General features: G+C 39.5%; 1 protein-coding gene across 2 annotated transcripts in view; it reads right to left on the bottom strand.

Annotated features, from left to right (window-relative positions):
• The window catches only part of LOC126390383 (glycine receptor subunit beta-like), a 46253-nt gene that overhangs the window by 25478 nt on the left and 6377 nt on the right, over positions 1-14398 (bottom strand). For both annotated transcript variants that reach the window (XM_050044662.1, XM_050044663.1), the window contains exons 2-3: positions 7584-7707; positions 212-318 (exon numbers count right to left, since the gene is read on the bottom strand). In XM_050044662.1, coding sequence (XP_049900619.1) covers positions 212-318; positions 7584-7707 — 231 coding nt within the window. The remainder of the gene's footprint in view (positions 1-211; positions 319-7583; positions 7708-14398) is intronic.

Genomic DNA, 14398 nt, shown 5'->3' with positions numbered 1-14398 from the left:
GAAACTTTGAGTGACAGTTTCACATGATTTCAAGTCTGTTTTTAAACAACATTCAGGTGCCCAGATTTTAAAAAACTGTGAATCCATCTTTTAATGGAAAATAAATAATGATTCTTGATGAGCAACTATAATCATACAATTGATTCCTGTATGGCCACCATCTTTCTACAAAGAATTTGTCATCACTTACCTGTATGGTTTGTTTCATTACCTTGAAAGTTAGGCCTTATTCTTGGGTCATAGCTGACCATCAGACGATTCAAAATGTTAGAGGTGGAGTTGGGTGGAACCTGGGCCAAGTCTTCTGGGGACAACTGGCTGTTACAGAGAAATGATAACAATTGACATCCAAATCTAAAACACTGGAAATATAGACCTTTTTTTCCTCCCAAACAAACTGGTTATAAACATTACTGCAAACAAGGAAAAGTACTGAGTATAGCACAGGGTCAGTGCATTAAAATGTTTTCATAAAGTGCCTAACAATTAAACAATGCGCTAACTTTCATATTTTTTTGCTGATCTTAAAAAAATCTGAAGGGACAAACAGCAAAATCTGGCAAACATTAAGAAGCAACAATTAAATTATTTATTGACCACAGTGGCTTCTGGGGGAAAAAAAGCGTTGCTGTTATACATAAAGAAAATATTTAACCATACACAGAGGACACAGAGAACTGCTCACCAGCTTTGTTTATGTGGGTATAAGCAAACTGTGTTTTGAATGAGCCAAACAAAATACCAGTATTACTACAGTGTGCACCACAGGTCTGTCATTTATCTATATAACCTTTATTCATCTAGGAAGTCACATTGAGATTAAAACCTCTTTGCGAGTGAGAAAAGGCAGCACTGTTTAATCTAGAATTTGTAATTTGTTTAATTGAAGCTGTGGCTAGCCAGGACCACTTCCTTTACTCTGAGTTTGAAATCATTTAAAGAGACAGGTGTTTCAAGTTTGAGCTTGGCTTGCAAATCACTCCAGGACCATGGACCGTAGTAGAACAGACTTGTTTTGCCAGCACCCTCTGTGCTGGTAAAAGGCACTTTAAACTGAAGCCATTTGTGTGACCTAAGATTATGACTGTCGTTTCTGCAGTGGGGGCACAGGACTACATGACTGTGTCATCTGCATATGAATTGTACTTGCAGAATTTTAACCTATCACAGATATTGATATAAACTAAAAAAAGCAAGGGTCCCGAAATCAATCCTTGTGGAACACCCTTTTTCCACAAGGAATTTGGCCGAAATGATATTGCCATGTTTAACATTCTGTGAGTGGTTATTCAGATAACTGTGAAACCACTTTGCTGCTTTGTATCCAATGCTAGCTCTCAGCAGGCTGTTAATGAGTAATGCTATGTCCACAGTATCGAAAGCTTTTCTAAGGTCTGTAAACAGAGACACATGTGTAAGTTAATTTTTCATAGCCTCTTTGATATCATCAATGACTTTTAAATTGCCTGTTACAGTGCTATGCCCTGATCTGAAGCCTGATGGCATGTGATTCAAAACATTATAAGAGTCCATATATGATTTCTGTTGGGTGGCAACTAATGATCCCAAGTTTTTGAGAGGGCAGAAAGATTTGAAATTGGCCTGTAATTGTTCATATCAGATCAGTTGCCAGCTTTAAATAGGGGTGTGACATATCTGAGCGTGATTTGCCAACAAAACTGGCAAGAAGAATGAGCAAAAAACACACATTGTCTAATTTGGCCTAAGAAAATAATAGTCATGCTATAGTCAGCGAACAAGTGTTTGCTATTATCAGGTCATACAAAGCTGCTGATATGTTCGCTAACACAACGCTGCATGTCAAGGTGCTGTTCCAATAAAGAATGAATACAAGGTAGCAATAAAAGGTAATAAATATTTGATCTAATCAATACTGTAAACCATCAACATTACTGACCAACGACAGCACCCTTACCATCGAACTTTCCTTCACCAAATTCTACTTAATAGAACAAGCTTCACCCTGCAGTGTTGAGAATCAAATCATTATTTAAATACCACAGTGGCTTGAAAAAAAGGCATTACTCCAAGACATCATTATGACCATAGCAAAGGAGGATCTTTGGGTGGGCCTGGATGGACACAGGCCAAGCAGTATTGTTTTATCTGTCTTTCTGGTCATGCTGTGCAGCTCTCTCTCCCTCGTTGAACCAAACTTAATTTCCCTGTCGTTACTCTGTGGATGGCTACAATGGGAAAAATAGAACTTAAGCCAAAAGTTATATACAACTACAGAAAGTACAGCGGCTGAGGTGGGCGGGTCAAAAAGTGTCAAAGCAGCGTTTTGAGCAGCGTAATTCCATAGTCTACAATAATGGGAGGGTGAACTAAATAATGTCTTGACATTTGCAGAGGCAAATTGGCGATTGGGACCAGAAAGTGAGACTGTCGAGACGAGTGTCCAGTTGATTCTGTAGTGTAATGTACACTATATACAGTTATATACTGGAATTCTTATTTGTAACATTGAAAGTGAAAACATATTTCTTTTCTGAAGAAGATTACACTGTGTGCAAAAAGTTACAGATGAAGCAGGAAGAGCCAGAAATAAGCTCTGGAAATACATTACCTCCAACAAGAGCTAAATAGGCTTCCCTCTCATATTTTTGAAAAGGAGGAGCAGTCCTTATAAATGATAATATTGATAATTATGATAATAATAATCAACCACAATCTAATGTAAACAATAAAAAAAACATTTACATTGATGTCCATTTGTTCCTTTATATGTCCTTTACATTTGGTTGTAACAAGCAGGCATTTAACCGGCAATTTGTTTGAACTGAAGCAATACACTGGAAATAGTTCCACGACAAGGAGCTGATTAAAACAGCAAGACAGATCTGTCTGAACTTCTAAGGTGATAACAATGTGTGAACAGACTAGTGATCTACCGACGTCCTCAGGCACTGCAGGGACCACAGGGTGCACGTCTTCCTCCTGCACCGGCTGATGGTGTTGCCTGGGGAGGGGGATCCTCTTGGTGACACAGATGTTCTAAAGGACAGTGCTCACTGCTACCACAGCTCAGACACTTTCATGCTGCATCTGCATCTCCACGTGCAGGCAGTAAAAGCTACAAATTACAGCTAATGATTTGGGCACTGTCAAGCCCAAATTTTTCACTAAGTGCCAAGTTTGTTTGTTTATTGACTGATTTATTTAGTCCATTTTTCTTTATCTTTGTCACTCTCATACTTAGAATCAACATACGGCGATGGTTTAAAAGAAAAAAGAGAAAGGTCAGCTCTTCTTTGTGAGGTGATCTGTCCTGTTCAATGTGTCAGCACCACAGAGAGCATCCTCCTCTGTCTCCCTCTGCCCCCTTCGGCCAATGACGCTATCCATGGTGCTGACGCATTCGTGGCAGAGCTGAACAAGATATGCACCAATTTTAAGGGACTTCAATCCTTTCTCTTTTTTAAACTTTAACAAGCGATCTAGTGTTAGCGTGAATGGTGCTTTAGCATCGTTCCTGCTCAGTCCTTGGAGGGATTATCTGTGTTTTTAGCCATTCCCACTGTCACTTAGAAGCAGCATGTTCATTCTGCCAGCCTTGAAGTCCTGGTATAACACTCTTTCCTGGAGGATGAGTGCATCATAGGTTGATCCAGGCCATCTTGCCACCAAATGAAATGGCGTCACAAAAAATCAGATCATTGATTAAAAGTTATTCCTTGTGGGTGACATATAGATACCCATGTTAATATGATGCTTGGAGTCCCACTGATGGAGCTCAAGATGCAAGGAATGCCGGAGGACTGGCAGATTCGATTTATCCGTGCCCACTCTGCTTCAGTGGGGAAGTGAGGATATCGCACAAAGTGGCGGCTCAGTGCCAGTGACACCCTGCAGATGGCATGACAGGCAGTGAACTTGTGGACACTGATCATGTCTCCAACTTAATTTTGAAACGAACCGTTTGCATTAAGTGCTGTCAGCAGCTGCAACCTGGGGGACCAGGCTGCGTTGGTTCTCGGCATAAACTGCAAATCCGGTGACAGCCAGTCTTCTGTAAATTAGATCTGACCTACAGAATTGAACCCACCCAATCAGCTCCTCATCAGTGTATACATCCAGTGGATTGCTTTTGTCCCTAACAACTCTTTCCCATCTAAAAGCCAGCTCGTTTTAAAGTATACATGAGATATGCTATTGGGTTTCAAGTAGCAGCTGCTGTAAGTACCATAAAGCTTCAATTAAAAGCCTAGTCCCATTTAAACACCCAGTCACATTTTGACAAATAAAGGCCTGCGTTAATTAGACGTCTGGTCTGGTTGCCAAGCAGTTAATTCTTTTAGAACTTCTTGGATGTATAAAACCAGGTTGTTGGCTAAACATGTGAGCTAACATTAGTTAGCTGCTTCGATCGTGCATGCAAATATAACCATGAGCACCAAAGAAGATTGTAATTCATTTAGATTTACCGGCATGGCAAACAAGCAAGACAAACAAAAAAAGTGGTGACTCTCTTCCTCTGAAGCGGTCATAGAGTCAGAATATGTGTCCATTCCTTGATTACCTGATGAGTTATTCATGTTCCTTTGGTCCATAAGGGTCCACTAATTGAAATAATAACAGGATAGGATAAATAAAGTGGTGTTGTGTTGGTATGCCTGGTGCTGTAACCCTTGGGTGCCATGAAATGATTGTCGCAACTCTCTCTCTCTAATGTGTTGTCTCTCAGAGCTAGATCAAATTAATAATTCGTAATTAATATGCTATTTGAAGCCTAATTTTTATACAATTAATATTCATACTGGTTTAAATAAAACAAATGATTGTATTCCCCCATGTTTACTGAGCAACAGTTTTGTGTGAAAGGAATTAAAGATCTGTCCCATAGAGATGCCTGTCCCAAATACAGGCCTGTTGAGTTCAGTGGTTTTAGAAAATAATAGCCTGGGCTATTATTGTAGTTTTACAGTAGTTAATATAGAAACTGCATAGATCACAGATCTTTAAAGCTCAGCCCAAGGAACCTGTAGTGAAGAGGGATGGAGCAGGGACCCCCTTCTGCATATATTGTATAAAACAGAGTTGCACTTGTAATAATTATCAGAATATTTGTGGGTGCATTAGCCTCACCCTGTGCACTTTTGCTAGTGGTTTCTGAGGTGGGCGGTGTGGTTTCTGAGGTGGGCGGTGTATCAGAGATCCACTGTATGTCCGTACACCTGAAATAATAATACAGCCAATTGGCCAATATGTTTCAATAGTACATAACCATTAGCTAACTAGTTTGCCTCACTGGCATGGACAGGTGCAGCACAGTAATTTAGTGTTAGCTAGCTCACATGATTGCACAAGGATTCATGGTTAGGCTATCATTAATCGTATGTGCTGCAAGTTAAATGGGTTTTATAAATAGGCCAGTTTATCTTAGCTAATAATATGGGTCTTACTTTGGGTCTTAGCGAGAAGAGGGCTTTAGCCTTTTTGGTTTTTTTGTAAAAATGCTGAACTCCTAAATGTACTGGGATTTTCTCATAACTCATAATAGATATTAAGGGGGCTCTATGCAAAATTCAGAGCACAGTAGTAGTAAGGACATGGTTCTCAATGTGCTGACAGAGCTAACGCGTTAACCGGGGGGAACTGGAGGAGTCAACACCTGCTGAGCGCAGTGCAGAGCGAAGGCAATGAGCTAGCCAGTACGATACACACATGCACTAACATTCACGCATGGCTGAAGCGACTTACCACAACAAACCACAGATGTAGTGTGACTTCACTCTCTGTTCAGAACAACATGACACCACTTTATCTTTTCATAGCAAATAGTGGTTTGCTTCTATATTAATGCACTGAATGTTGCATACACAACCTTTAAAGTTTTATTCTACTGAATCTTACTTACTAACTAGCAGAGCTACTGAGCTCTCTCACCAACAGCTGCTTAGGCTGATTGAGACAGGCTGTAGCTCTGATTATGACTATAGCTGTGGGATGATACAGTGTTGGCCATTGCTGTGATTGTGGCTGTAGCCATGGCTGGGTTTTGGTTATGATTATGGCTATGGGACATTAGTTTATAAATGGTCTAACACTGTGTGTGCACATGGCTGAGCGTTGTATTGAAGCTACTGTATGAACCCCAGTCATGTATTAGTACCACAAGTGTCATATGATATAAGCACAGCGAGTTCAAATCCTGTGTGACTTAATGATGCTTTCTTAGCTAATATTAATAGGGCCAGTAAAGAGTAGTCGCTGTCACAACCTATAATTCTCTGCCCCTCCTTTTATTAACATTCCCACATCTATGGCTTATGCATTTTCTAGGACTTTTCTCCATCCATCCTTTAGATGCCCTCAAACTTTGCCATCACTCCCAGTTGCTTGACTCCCACTTCCACCTGCTCACCTGTTCCTTGTTCCCCAATAAACCCCTGCAGCAGTTTTTTTTAAAACTGGTAACCCTTACTAGAATCTCACTCACTTGCCTGCCAAAATAAATAGTATAATTATTATCAATATTACTAAGCCCTGAATCCAAGTATACTATCCATCTGGTGAAAAGTAAAATAAAAAGTACTAAAACAACTTATCAGTCAGATAGCAAGAGAAAAAGGGCAGCAATGACAGATGAAAGAAAACAGTTTTCCCTGACCAAACCCCAACACATGATGATGCAGTTACAAAGAACACACCACTGATCATTAGACCAAAAAGATCCCATGAAAAGGTTATTTTGGCTGTAGAAGAAACAGTTTAAAAAGTCAATCAAGCATCTGTCTAGAAGAAAATAGAACAGCAGAAAAACCTTTAAAGCACATTTATAAATGTGATAAATTTTGGATTGTTCACTGATGTTGGTGTTAATAGCTGGTTCACCCTACACATCTACATCACAGACTGTATATAAGGATGGATACATGTCTCCACACTGTACAGAAGTGAGGCTAAAATATCCCGGATACAGTTGCTGCCATCTTGCTCTGGTGACATCATTAGTAGTCAGAGTCTACGCAGTAGCTATGTCCACGATATCAAGTTTCCTGCCCATACACCAGTCCGATGAATCGTGAGCAGCGCCAGTGAATGCGAGCCCACAGATTTGCTCACACAGTTGTCAGTCGTGTTGTAAAATCCCAACTTTATAGCATTACTTGACTAATTAAAACCAAACTTATCAGAAAAACGCTTGAACATACAGCTGTGTGATAAAAACTACTGTACTTAAAGTTTTTAGTTTAGCTCATGTCTCATCCACTAACATGGAGAGGCGGGCTTTAGGACCTATACGGCAGCCAGCCACTAGGGGGTGATTAAGATGTTTTGACTTCAGTGTTGGAGAGCTGGCATATATTCCATCTTTATAGTAAGTTTTTGGTCTACATAAACACTTTTCATTAACCTGTATAAATAAAATGTCCTTGCCTGGTCTTACTGTCAGTATCAGTAATACTGTCAGCACAAAAAATAAGGTACAGTATTAATATTTGGATAATGTGACAAGGTGGGGTAATGAAATGATGACATATTGTGAGGATAATGTCAGAAGTAATGGCAACACATTGAGAAGAGTCGAATGTGAAGAACATAGTGTATTTACTTACGATGGACACACAACTTGCTTGCCTTTCTTTCCCTTGGATTTTCCTTCTTTGCCTGCAGTCAGTTGCCAACAACACAGCAGCAACACTAGCAAGATCATCAGCCTCAATCCAGCTGCCATGGTGCCTAAAAAAGATGGAAGGACTGGCCTTAACACATGTGTAACACATAACTTTACAATAACCTTAACAATATTGCCAAAATTCTTACAAGATTTTGCAACTTTTAAGACCCCATTACAGACTTGAAAAAACCCCAGAGACAAATCCATCAACTTTTTGGGCAGACCTTAACTTCTCGTCCTTGAGGAGAGTCGCCAATGTTTCTCAGGGAATGTGCCAACATGTAGCTCTCCTGACCGACTGTGTTCAGTGAGCAGCAGCGTTCAATCAACCAATTATCAGCCAGACAGAAACATGAATATGATGTCATGTGAATGATCTGTGAATGTTCAAACTTAATGACCAATCACTGATCCCCATTGTTTGTAAGGGGAGCTTTTTTCAGAATACAGAGTTCACATGAGTTACAGGGTCTGGAACAGCTTATAGGTTCTCCGACTTCCTTCCCTGCTTAATTGTTGATTCTAAGAATGTTTTCACACCTGTAGTTCAGTTCATCTGTATCTCACCAGAGGGAAAAAATGACACATTGTTGCATTTTAGTTGTAGTTTGGTTCCTGTTCTCACTGACTTTTTGCAAACAAACCAAGAGGAGTAAACATGAAGTTCTGCTGACAAACAGGTAACTGGCTGATTGGACAGTTTTGGTGTTTGTCATCCTGCATCATCATGACCCACCTGGGGAAATCAGATTTTGGTGACTGACAGAAGTTTCTGCAGTAGCACTTTAATAGTTTTAAAGTGTTTATATTTATGTTGTTTAGTTTCACAAAGAGCCCATTAGTAGGCTATTATTAGACTGCAAATCACATGTTATGAATAATGACTTGCATAGAGACAGGGTGAAAGAAGGCGTCTTGTACAGTAATGATTCGGGGCTTAATACTGTGGCATCACTGTCACACACTTTTTAATGGACTTAATGAACAGACAAAGTACTCAGAGTCAGATCCAATGATGGCAGTTTTAAAAGCCTTTTAATGAGGCAAAATACCCTCACTGACATGCCTATGTGTTACCATGGTTACATGGATGCATTAGCATAAATAGGTTATGGGCTATACATGGCCTTTAGCAGGATCAGTTATCAGATCGTGGACAGATTTCATGATCATCAGATGGATTTATTATTGGTGTAGCTGCTGAAATCACAGGTCTGCTATCATAAAATCCTGAGGTTGGTTTGTTTTCTTTCACACCACAAACAAACCGCATCAGGGTCTTTTCAAGTGGTCTTGGTTTGGTTGTTTGGTCTGCACCAGGGTCCCATTGACAGCTTTCACACCAGCCCAAATGAACTGTATTAACCGTGCAAACAGACCTGAGATCATTTTAATTGAGCCAAACAAGGTTAGGTGTGAAAGCACCCTAAATTTCCCGTGGGTGTGAATGTGAGTGTGAATGGTTGTCTGTCTCTCCATATCAGTCCTGTGATAGTCTTACAACCTGTCCAAGGTGTACCCCACCTCTCACCCAATGTCAGCTGGGGATAGCCTCTAGCACCAGGGTAACCCTGACCATGATAAGCTGTTACAAACAATGAATGAATGAGTGACGGGTAATGTGTGTCTTGGTCATGCACAGTAACTTCCTGTAGTCACCACTGGTCATCTGGCAACTGCTCAGAGCTAAGTAAAAGACTGAATCACTCATACCTAAAGAAACACTTCTAGATAGACAACTGGCAATTGCTGAGTTTATTTCTGTTGTCACTTTCACCCGAAACCATAATGTTAAAAGATATATAGTTCAACACGATGGTCTGACCTGTTGGCCTGTTAGCATCTTTGATCAACTAAATTTACCAGTATGGAAGTTAAGTTTTGTACTACTGTGGATGGGGGCTGCAGCAAAACGTATTTCAACCTCATAAAAAGGGCCACCTAAAGTTATCAGTTTAAGTGTGCGCTGTACATGGAATATTTTCACTGCTTTACCTTATACAGTAACTGATCGAAGCAGCGATAGACCAGCAACTACCATGTTCTAAAACTACTGTTTTTGTTCATGGTGGCTTTGAGATAACAGATTCAGTTCCCCGTCAGAAAGGGCTGTCTGACAATAAGCTAAAGTGCTGAAAATATTTTACATATTTAAGCGTGTCCTTATCTAGATGGCTAAAAACCAACCAATTGTGGCAGCGTTTGCTCAGGGCCGTTTCATTTTATGACTGTTTTGCAGAGGTTTTCTATCTGGAAGTTACTGTAAAAAAAACACTGTGGTTCACTACAGAATATCATATTTCATTTTATAGAAAAGCACCTCTCCCTGACATAGGCAAAAAGCAAGTACCAAACAGCTGGCATAGTGTGGATCCATTCATTAATTATGGAAAGCTTCTGACGCTCCATGAAAGTGACCTTGGAACTTTTTTGAACACAAATCTCCAAATCACATTTTGTATTCGATGTGTAATAATATACCGATTGCATATCAGGCAGACAGAGTCTTTTTACTGATGCAGAGCAGCACCAAGGTGTTTAAAGATATTAATTAACTTTTATGGTTTGCACAACTATAACTGGCAGTGGTGGTTTGCCAGCGCCTATTTATTCTGCACACACATTTCCTCTTGCTGGCCCTACTTGCTGACTGCAATTTAACTCCCTGCACCTCCTCAGCCTCCTCTGGCATGAGTTTTATGTGTGGCCTCAGGAAGGTTCTTCATGGTTATGTTTATTAATCACTGTGTGTCTTGGGGACAGTCTTTGTCAGGTTTTCACAGATTTGTTCCATGTAGGCAGGATCACCCTAAACTAAACTACATGTCATGTTAAAATAAAAAGTTAAAACTGTATGAGTTTCCTGTCTGAAGTGCAGTTTTTTTTTTACCTTTTAAAGGTTTATGTCAAGTTTATGTACCTCGCCACTGTCAACAACAAATTATTTATCATTTATTCTCTCCAATGAATTCCACCTTAAATCTAATATGTCAATGTATTTATTTAAAAAACACTGGTCCCAGCCGTAGATTGTAAAAAATAATGGACATAGCTACCATGATGTCACCCACTGGTTTGTGGTAATTGATAGTTTTAATGACTACTTCTGCTTGAGCACTCCTTATTATAAAGTTACAGTACTTTTACTTGATTAATGAAGAAGATATGAACAGTTATGGCATGTGTACAGTTCCTCCGCGCGTTAGCTTTTCTTATCAAAGGACTGATTTAAATAGCACTGGAGAGCTTATGTAACTATGTAATTATACCAATGTAGTCAGTGCAACAAACTGGATCCTTTTTTGAACTAGTCTGACTGGTTAGTAATAGTCTGATATAATGCTGAACTATATATATATATATATACATATATATATATATATATATGCTGATGGTGAGTAACTTTCTGGGCACTACCTTGTTGTTTGGGAGGCAATGATGGAATAAATCATTGATAAGTGACCACATTTTATTTCCAACACCAATGTCCCACCCAGAAGATAGGTATTTGGGCATCTTTTTCTGGAAAGCTGTGGGACTTTAAGAAATAAAGACTTTTCTCACAGACTCTGTGATGCGTGCCCATAGTTCAGGGTCTGTTGAGATGGTCCTCCTGCAACTGCTGGTGATTGTCCAGCCTATCAACCTAATCGTCCCTGTTATTGGAGCTCTTGTCTTCATTCCCAATGTCTCCAAATTCAGTTGCTGACACTTGGTTCCCATCTTGACTTACATTAGCTGGTGCGTCTGCCTAAAGGTCTTTGCACACCAAGTCATTTTTTTTTGTCCGAAATTGTCGCAAGTCTAAAAATAAAAAAAGATAAATAAAGACCTCACATTGTGTCAATCGTGTCTGCACACTGAATCTGAAACTTTTGGCATTAAAATTTTCAGAGCATGTGTAATTTTCTGCATTTTTCGCATCTGTCAGAAGCCTTTAGAGAGTTGTTGGACCAAGAATCAGAGAAGAAAATGTGGCAGCGCAACATGACAGAGGTTCAGGGTGCACAGAATAATTTCATGACTCAGCTCACTCTCAACAGGTCAGATAGTAATATTCAGGTGGATAAGGATGAAGGGGAGGAGGATGTGGACCGCACACAGAATGTGGAGACATACAGAGTGGAAGGCTCTGCCACTTCATGCAGCTGTGGTGCCAAAGGCAAGACAGGGAGGAAGTGAAGACAGCCAGATAGGTAACTCCAGTGGAGAGAGGCAGGATTAAAAAAATGCATCTGGAAAAAACTGACTCAGTGAGCAAAGGCCTTTGGTGGTATTGGTCAAACTGACATCAGCTTTGCTGCTAGCAGCAGTGCAAACACTAACTTTACTGCAAGTCCCCTCTGCTTCTGCAGATGGTGGAACACCAACTGTTGTCTCTGTACTTGTTGCATCTTTCTGAAGAAAATAGTTCTTGATTGCAGGTATATTCTGAGTTATGTCTATGTGCTGTGATTGTTTTTCTGTTTTTAGTTTTGTTTTGTTTTTTAGCAAAACTGCTTAGCTGTCAATTTTGAATTTATCTAATATGATACCAAATTTGGTCGCACTGCATTATTGTTGATTGCCTGACTATGATTTGGAAGAGTGTGGGAGAGCACATTTACGTAAAAGAATAAATCAATACTTACAATACATGTACTGCTTTTTGATCAGACGATTGATGCCACTCCTGTGTCTGTATGCTCTACTGTCAGCAGCTGGCTAACTTAGCTTAGCACAGAGACTGAAAACAGTGGGAAACAGCTAGCTTAGCTCAATCCAAAGGCAACAAAACCCACCTACCGACACCTATGAAGGTAACTAATTAATGATCTTATTTTTGTAATCTGTACAAAAATCAAAGTGTAAAAACACAAATTGCTGTTTTAGAGTGAGGGATTATGTACCGGACTATTTCTTGAGAGGTAACTTCCTGGATCTTTTTTTTTGTTTTTGTTAGGAGATTATTATAATGTTAGAGCACTATGAATTTGTTTTTTCCCTTGCAGTGCAGAGTAAAAAGGGTAAATAAAAAACAACAACTACAAAACACAACTGCATTAATGAAATGATGAATATCCAACATGCTTTGGATACAGTATGTGACAAACAGGAAACAGGAATGTTGCTGGTGGGAAGGACAGATAAAGCAAGACATCATCTGATCAACAATCGTAAGGGAAACCATGTGAGCAGATAATTGGACCAAGGGAGGTGATTTATATTGCAAAGGGACTAAGCATTGATCCTTGCAGTGCCTCAGTAAGACCTGGACTCTTTCCCTCCCATGCCATTGCCCTATGACGCAGGACTTAAACCATGCAGAGTAGCACAGGATGTAAGATGAGAACTGACTGAGCAAACATTTGTTTTTTAAGACAAAAAGAATGTGAAATTTGGTGATGCTACCCCACTACTTACGTGAAGAAATAGCTTGAAATGCCCTTAGAAATGTGCTTAAATTAAAAGTGTTGCTGCACTTGCAAAACTTTTTCGACATGGTCCCCTCTGACTCTCATGATCACCACAATAACTGTTGCACATGTTCCAGAGAGATCTTCCCTGAAATCTGGAAGAAATGAACAAAACTGACAACCAACATTACACACTTACGTTATGTTTTCCTCAGGTAAATACTGCAAAAAGTAGTAGTAGTGCCATGTAGTGGTAAGATTTGCAGCTTGCAACCAGCTGAAATATCCTTGTTAAAATTCCTTTAGTGTTTTTTGTTAAGGAGCTTTTAACTGGGAGCTGAATTCTCAACTGACGTCTCTTCCACGCCAAAACAAATGGACCAGATTGAAACCGGTAAAAACACTGATTTATAACGTGAAACTGCTTTATTCAGTGTTTCTCCAATGCTGTTAGGCATGTCACAGACAGGCGGCTCACCCAGTAACTTGAAATGTGGATCCCCAGGTTTTTCTGATAACTTAAGATCCAGATGTTCAATCTCCGCAGAGGTCTCGTCCTCCTCAAATAAAACATACCAGGTGATTTAAACCAGAAAAACACTGAATAAAGCAGTTTCACATTTTTTTAAAAAAAAATCTGTGCTATTCCAAGTTCAACAACATGCAGTGTTGGGATGATTACTTGTGACATGTAATAGGTTACAGATTACTAGTTACCCTGTTAAAAATGTAATAGGTAATGTAAGGCTGTGTCTGAAATCATTCACTCATTCACTCCTCCCTACTCACTATATATAGAAAGTTCTATGTTGAGGACTATATGATATAATATGATATATTCATCTGCAACATGAAAAAAAACTTTCAGACACTACTCAGGTCATTTTCTTGGCACCGTTAATTACATCATTGCTGTCACACAATTAAAACATGTTATATCAACGTCAGCTGGTGAACCATCCATAACAAATACTGACATGCATAATTGTGATAAAAATATGAAATTAAACTGAGCGAATTTTCCCCTAAATAACATTACAAAGCACTTTGTGGCCGTTTGCGTTGTGTTGAGATGCTGCTCTGCTCACATTAAACGTGTGCCTGATACAAACATTACACTGGCAGACAGACCAGCAGAGAGAGAGCAGTGCAATTGCAACCTCGCCTACTAATGTAGGTCATTTTCTGTCAAACCTTTGTTGTGTTGACGTTTGTTTTACCAGTAAGTCATGTAATAACTTGTGAATTTAATGTGTAACATTTTGCATTACACCATTATGGCACACATCAGACCTATTAGTGACTCAGCTTGCTAACATTAGCTAGCATTATTAGCCCTACTCTGTACAGTAACTGT

This window comes from Epinephelus moara, chromosome 5 (assembly GCF_006386435.1).
Source record: "Epinephelus moara isolate mb chromosome 5, YSFRI_EMoa_1.0, whole genome shotgun sequence".
NCBI lineage: Eukaryota > Metazoa > Chordata > Actinopteri > Perciformes > Serranidae > Epinephelus > Epinephelus moara.
The sequence above is the reverse complement of the archived record's forward strand: the minus strand, read 5'-3'. Positions and strand labels throughout refer to the sequence as shown.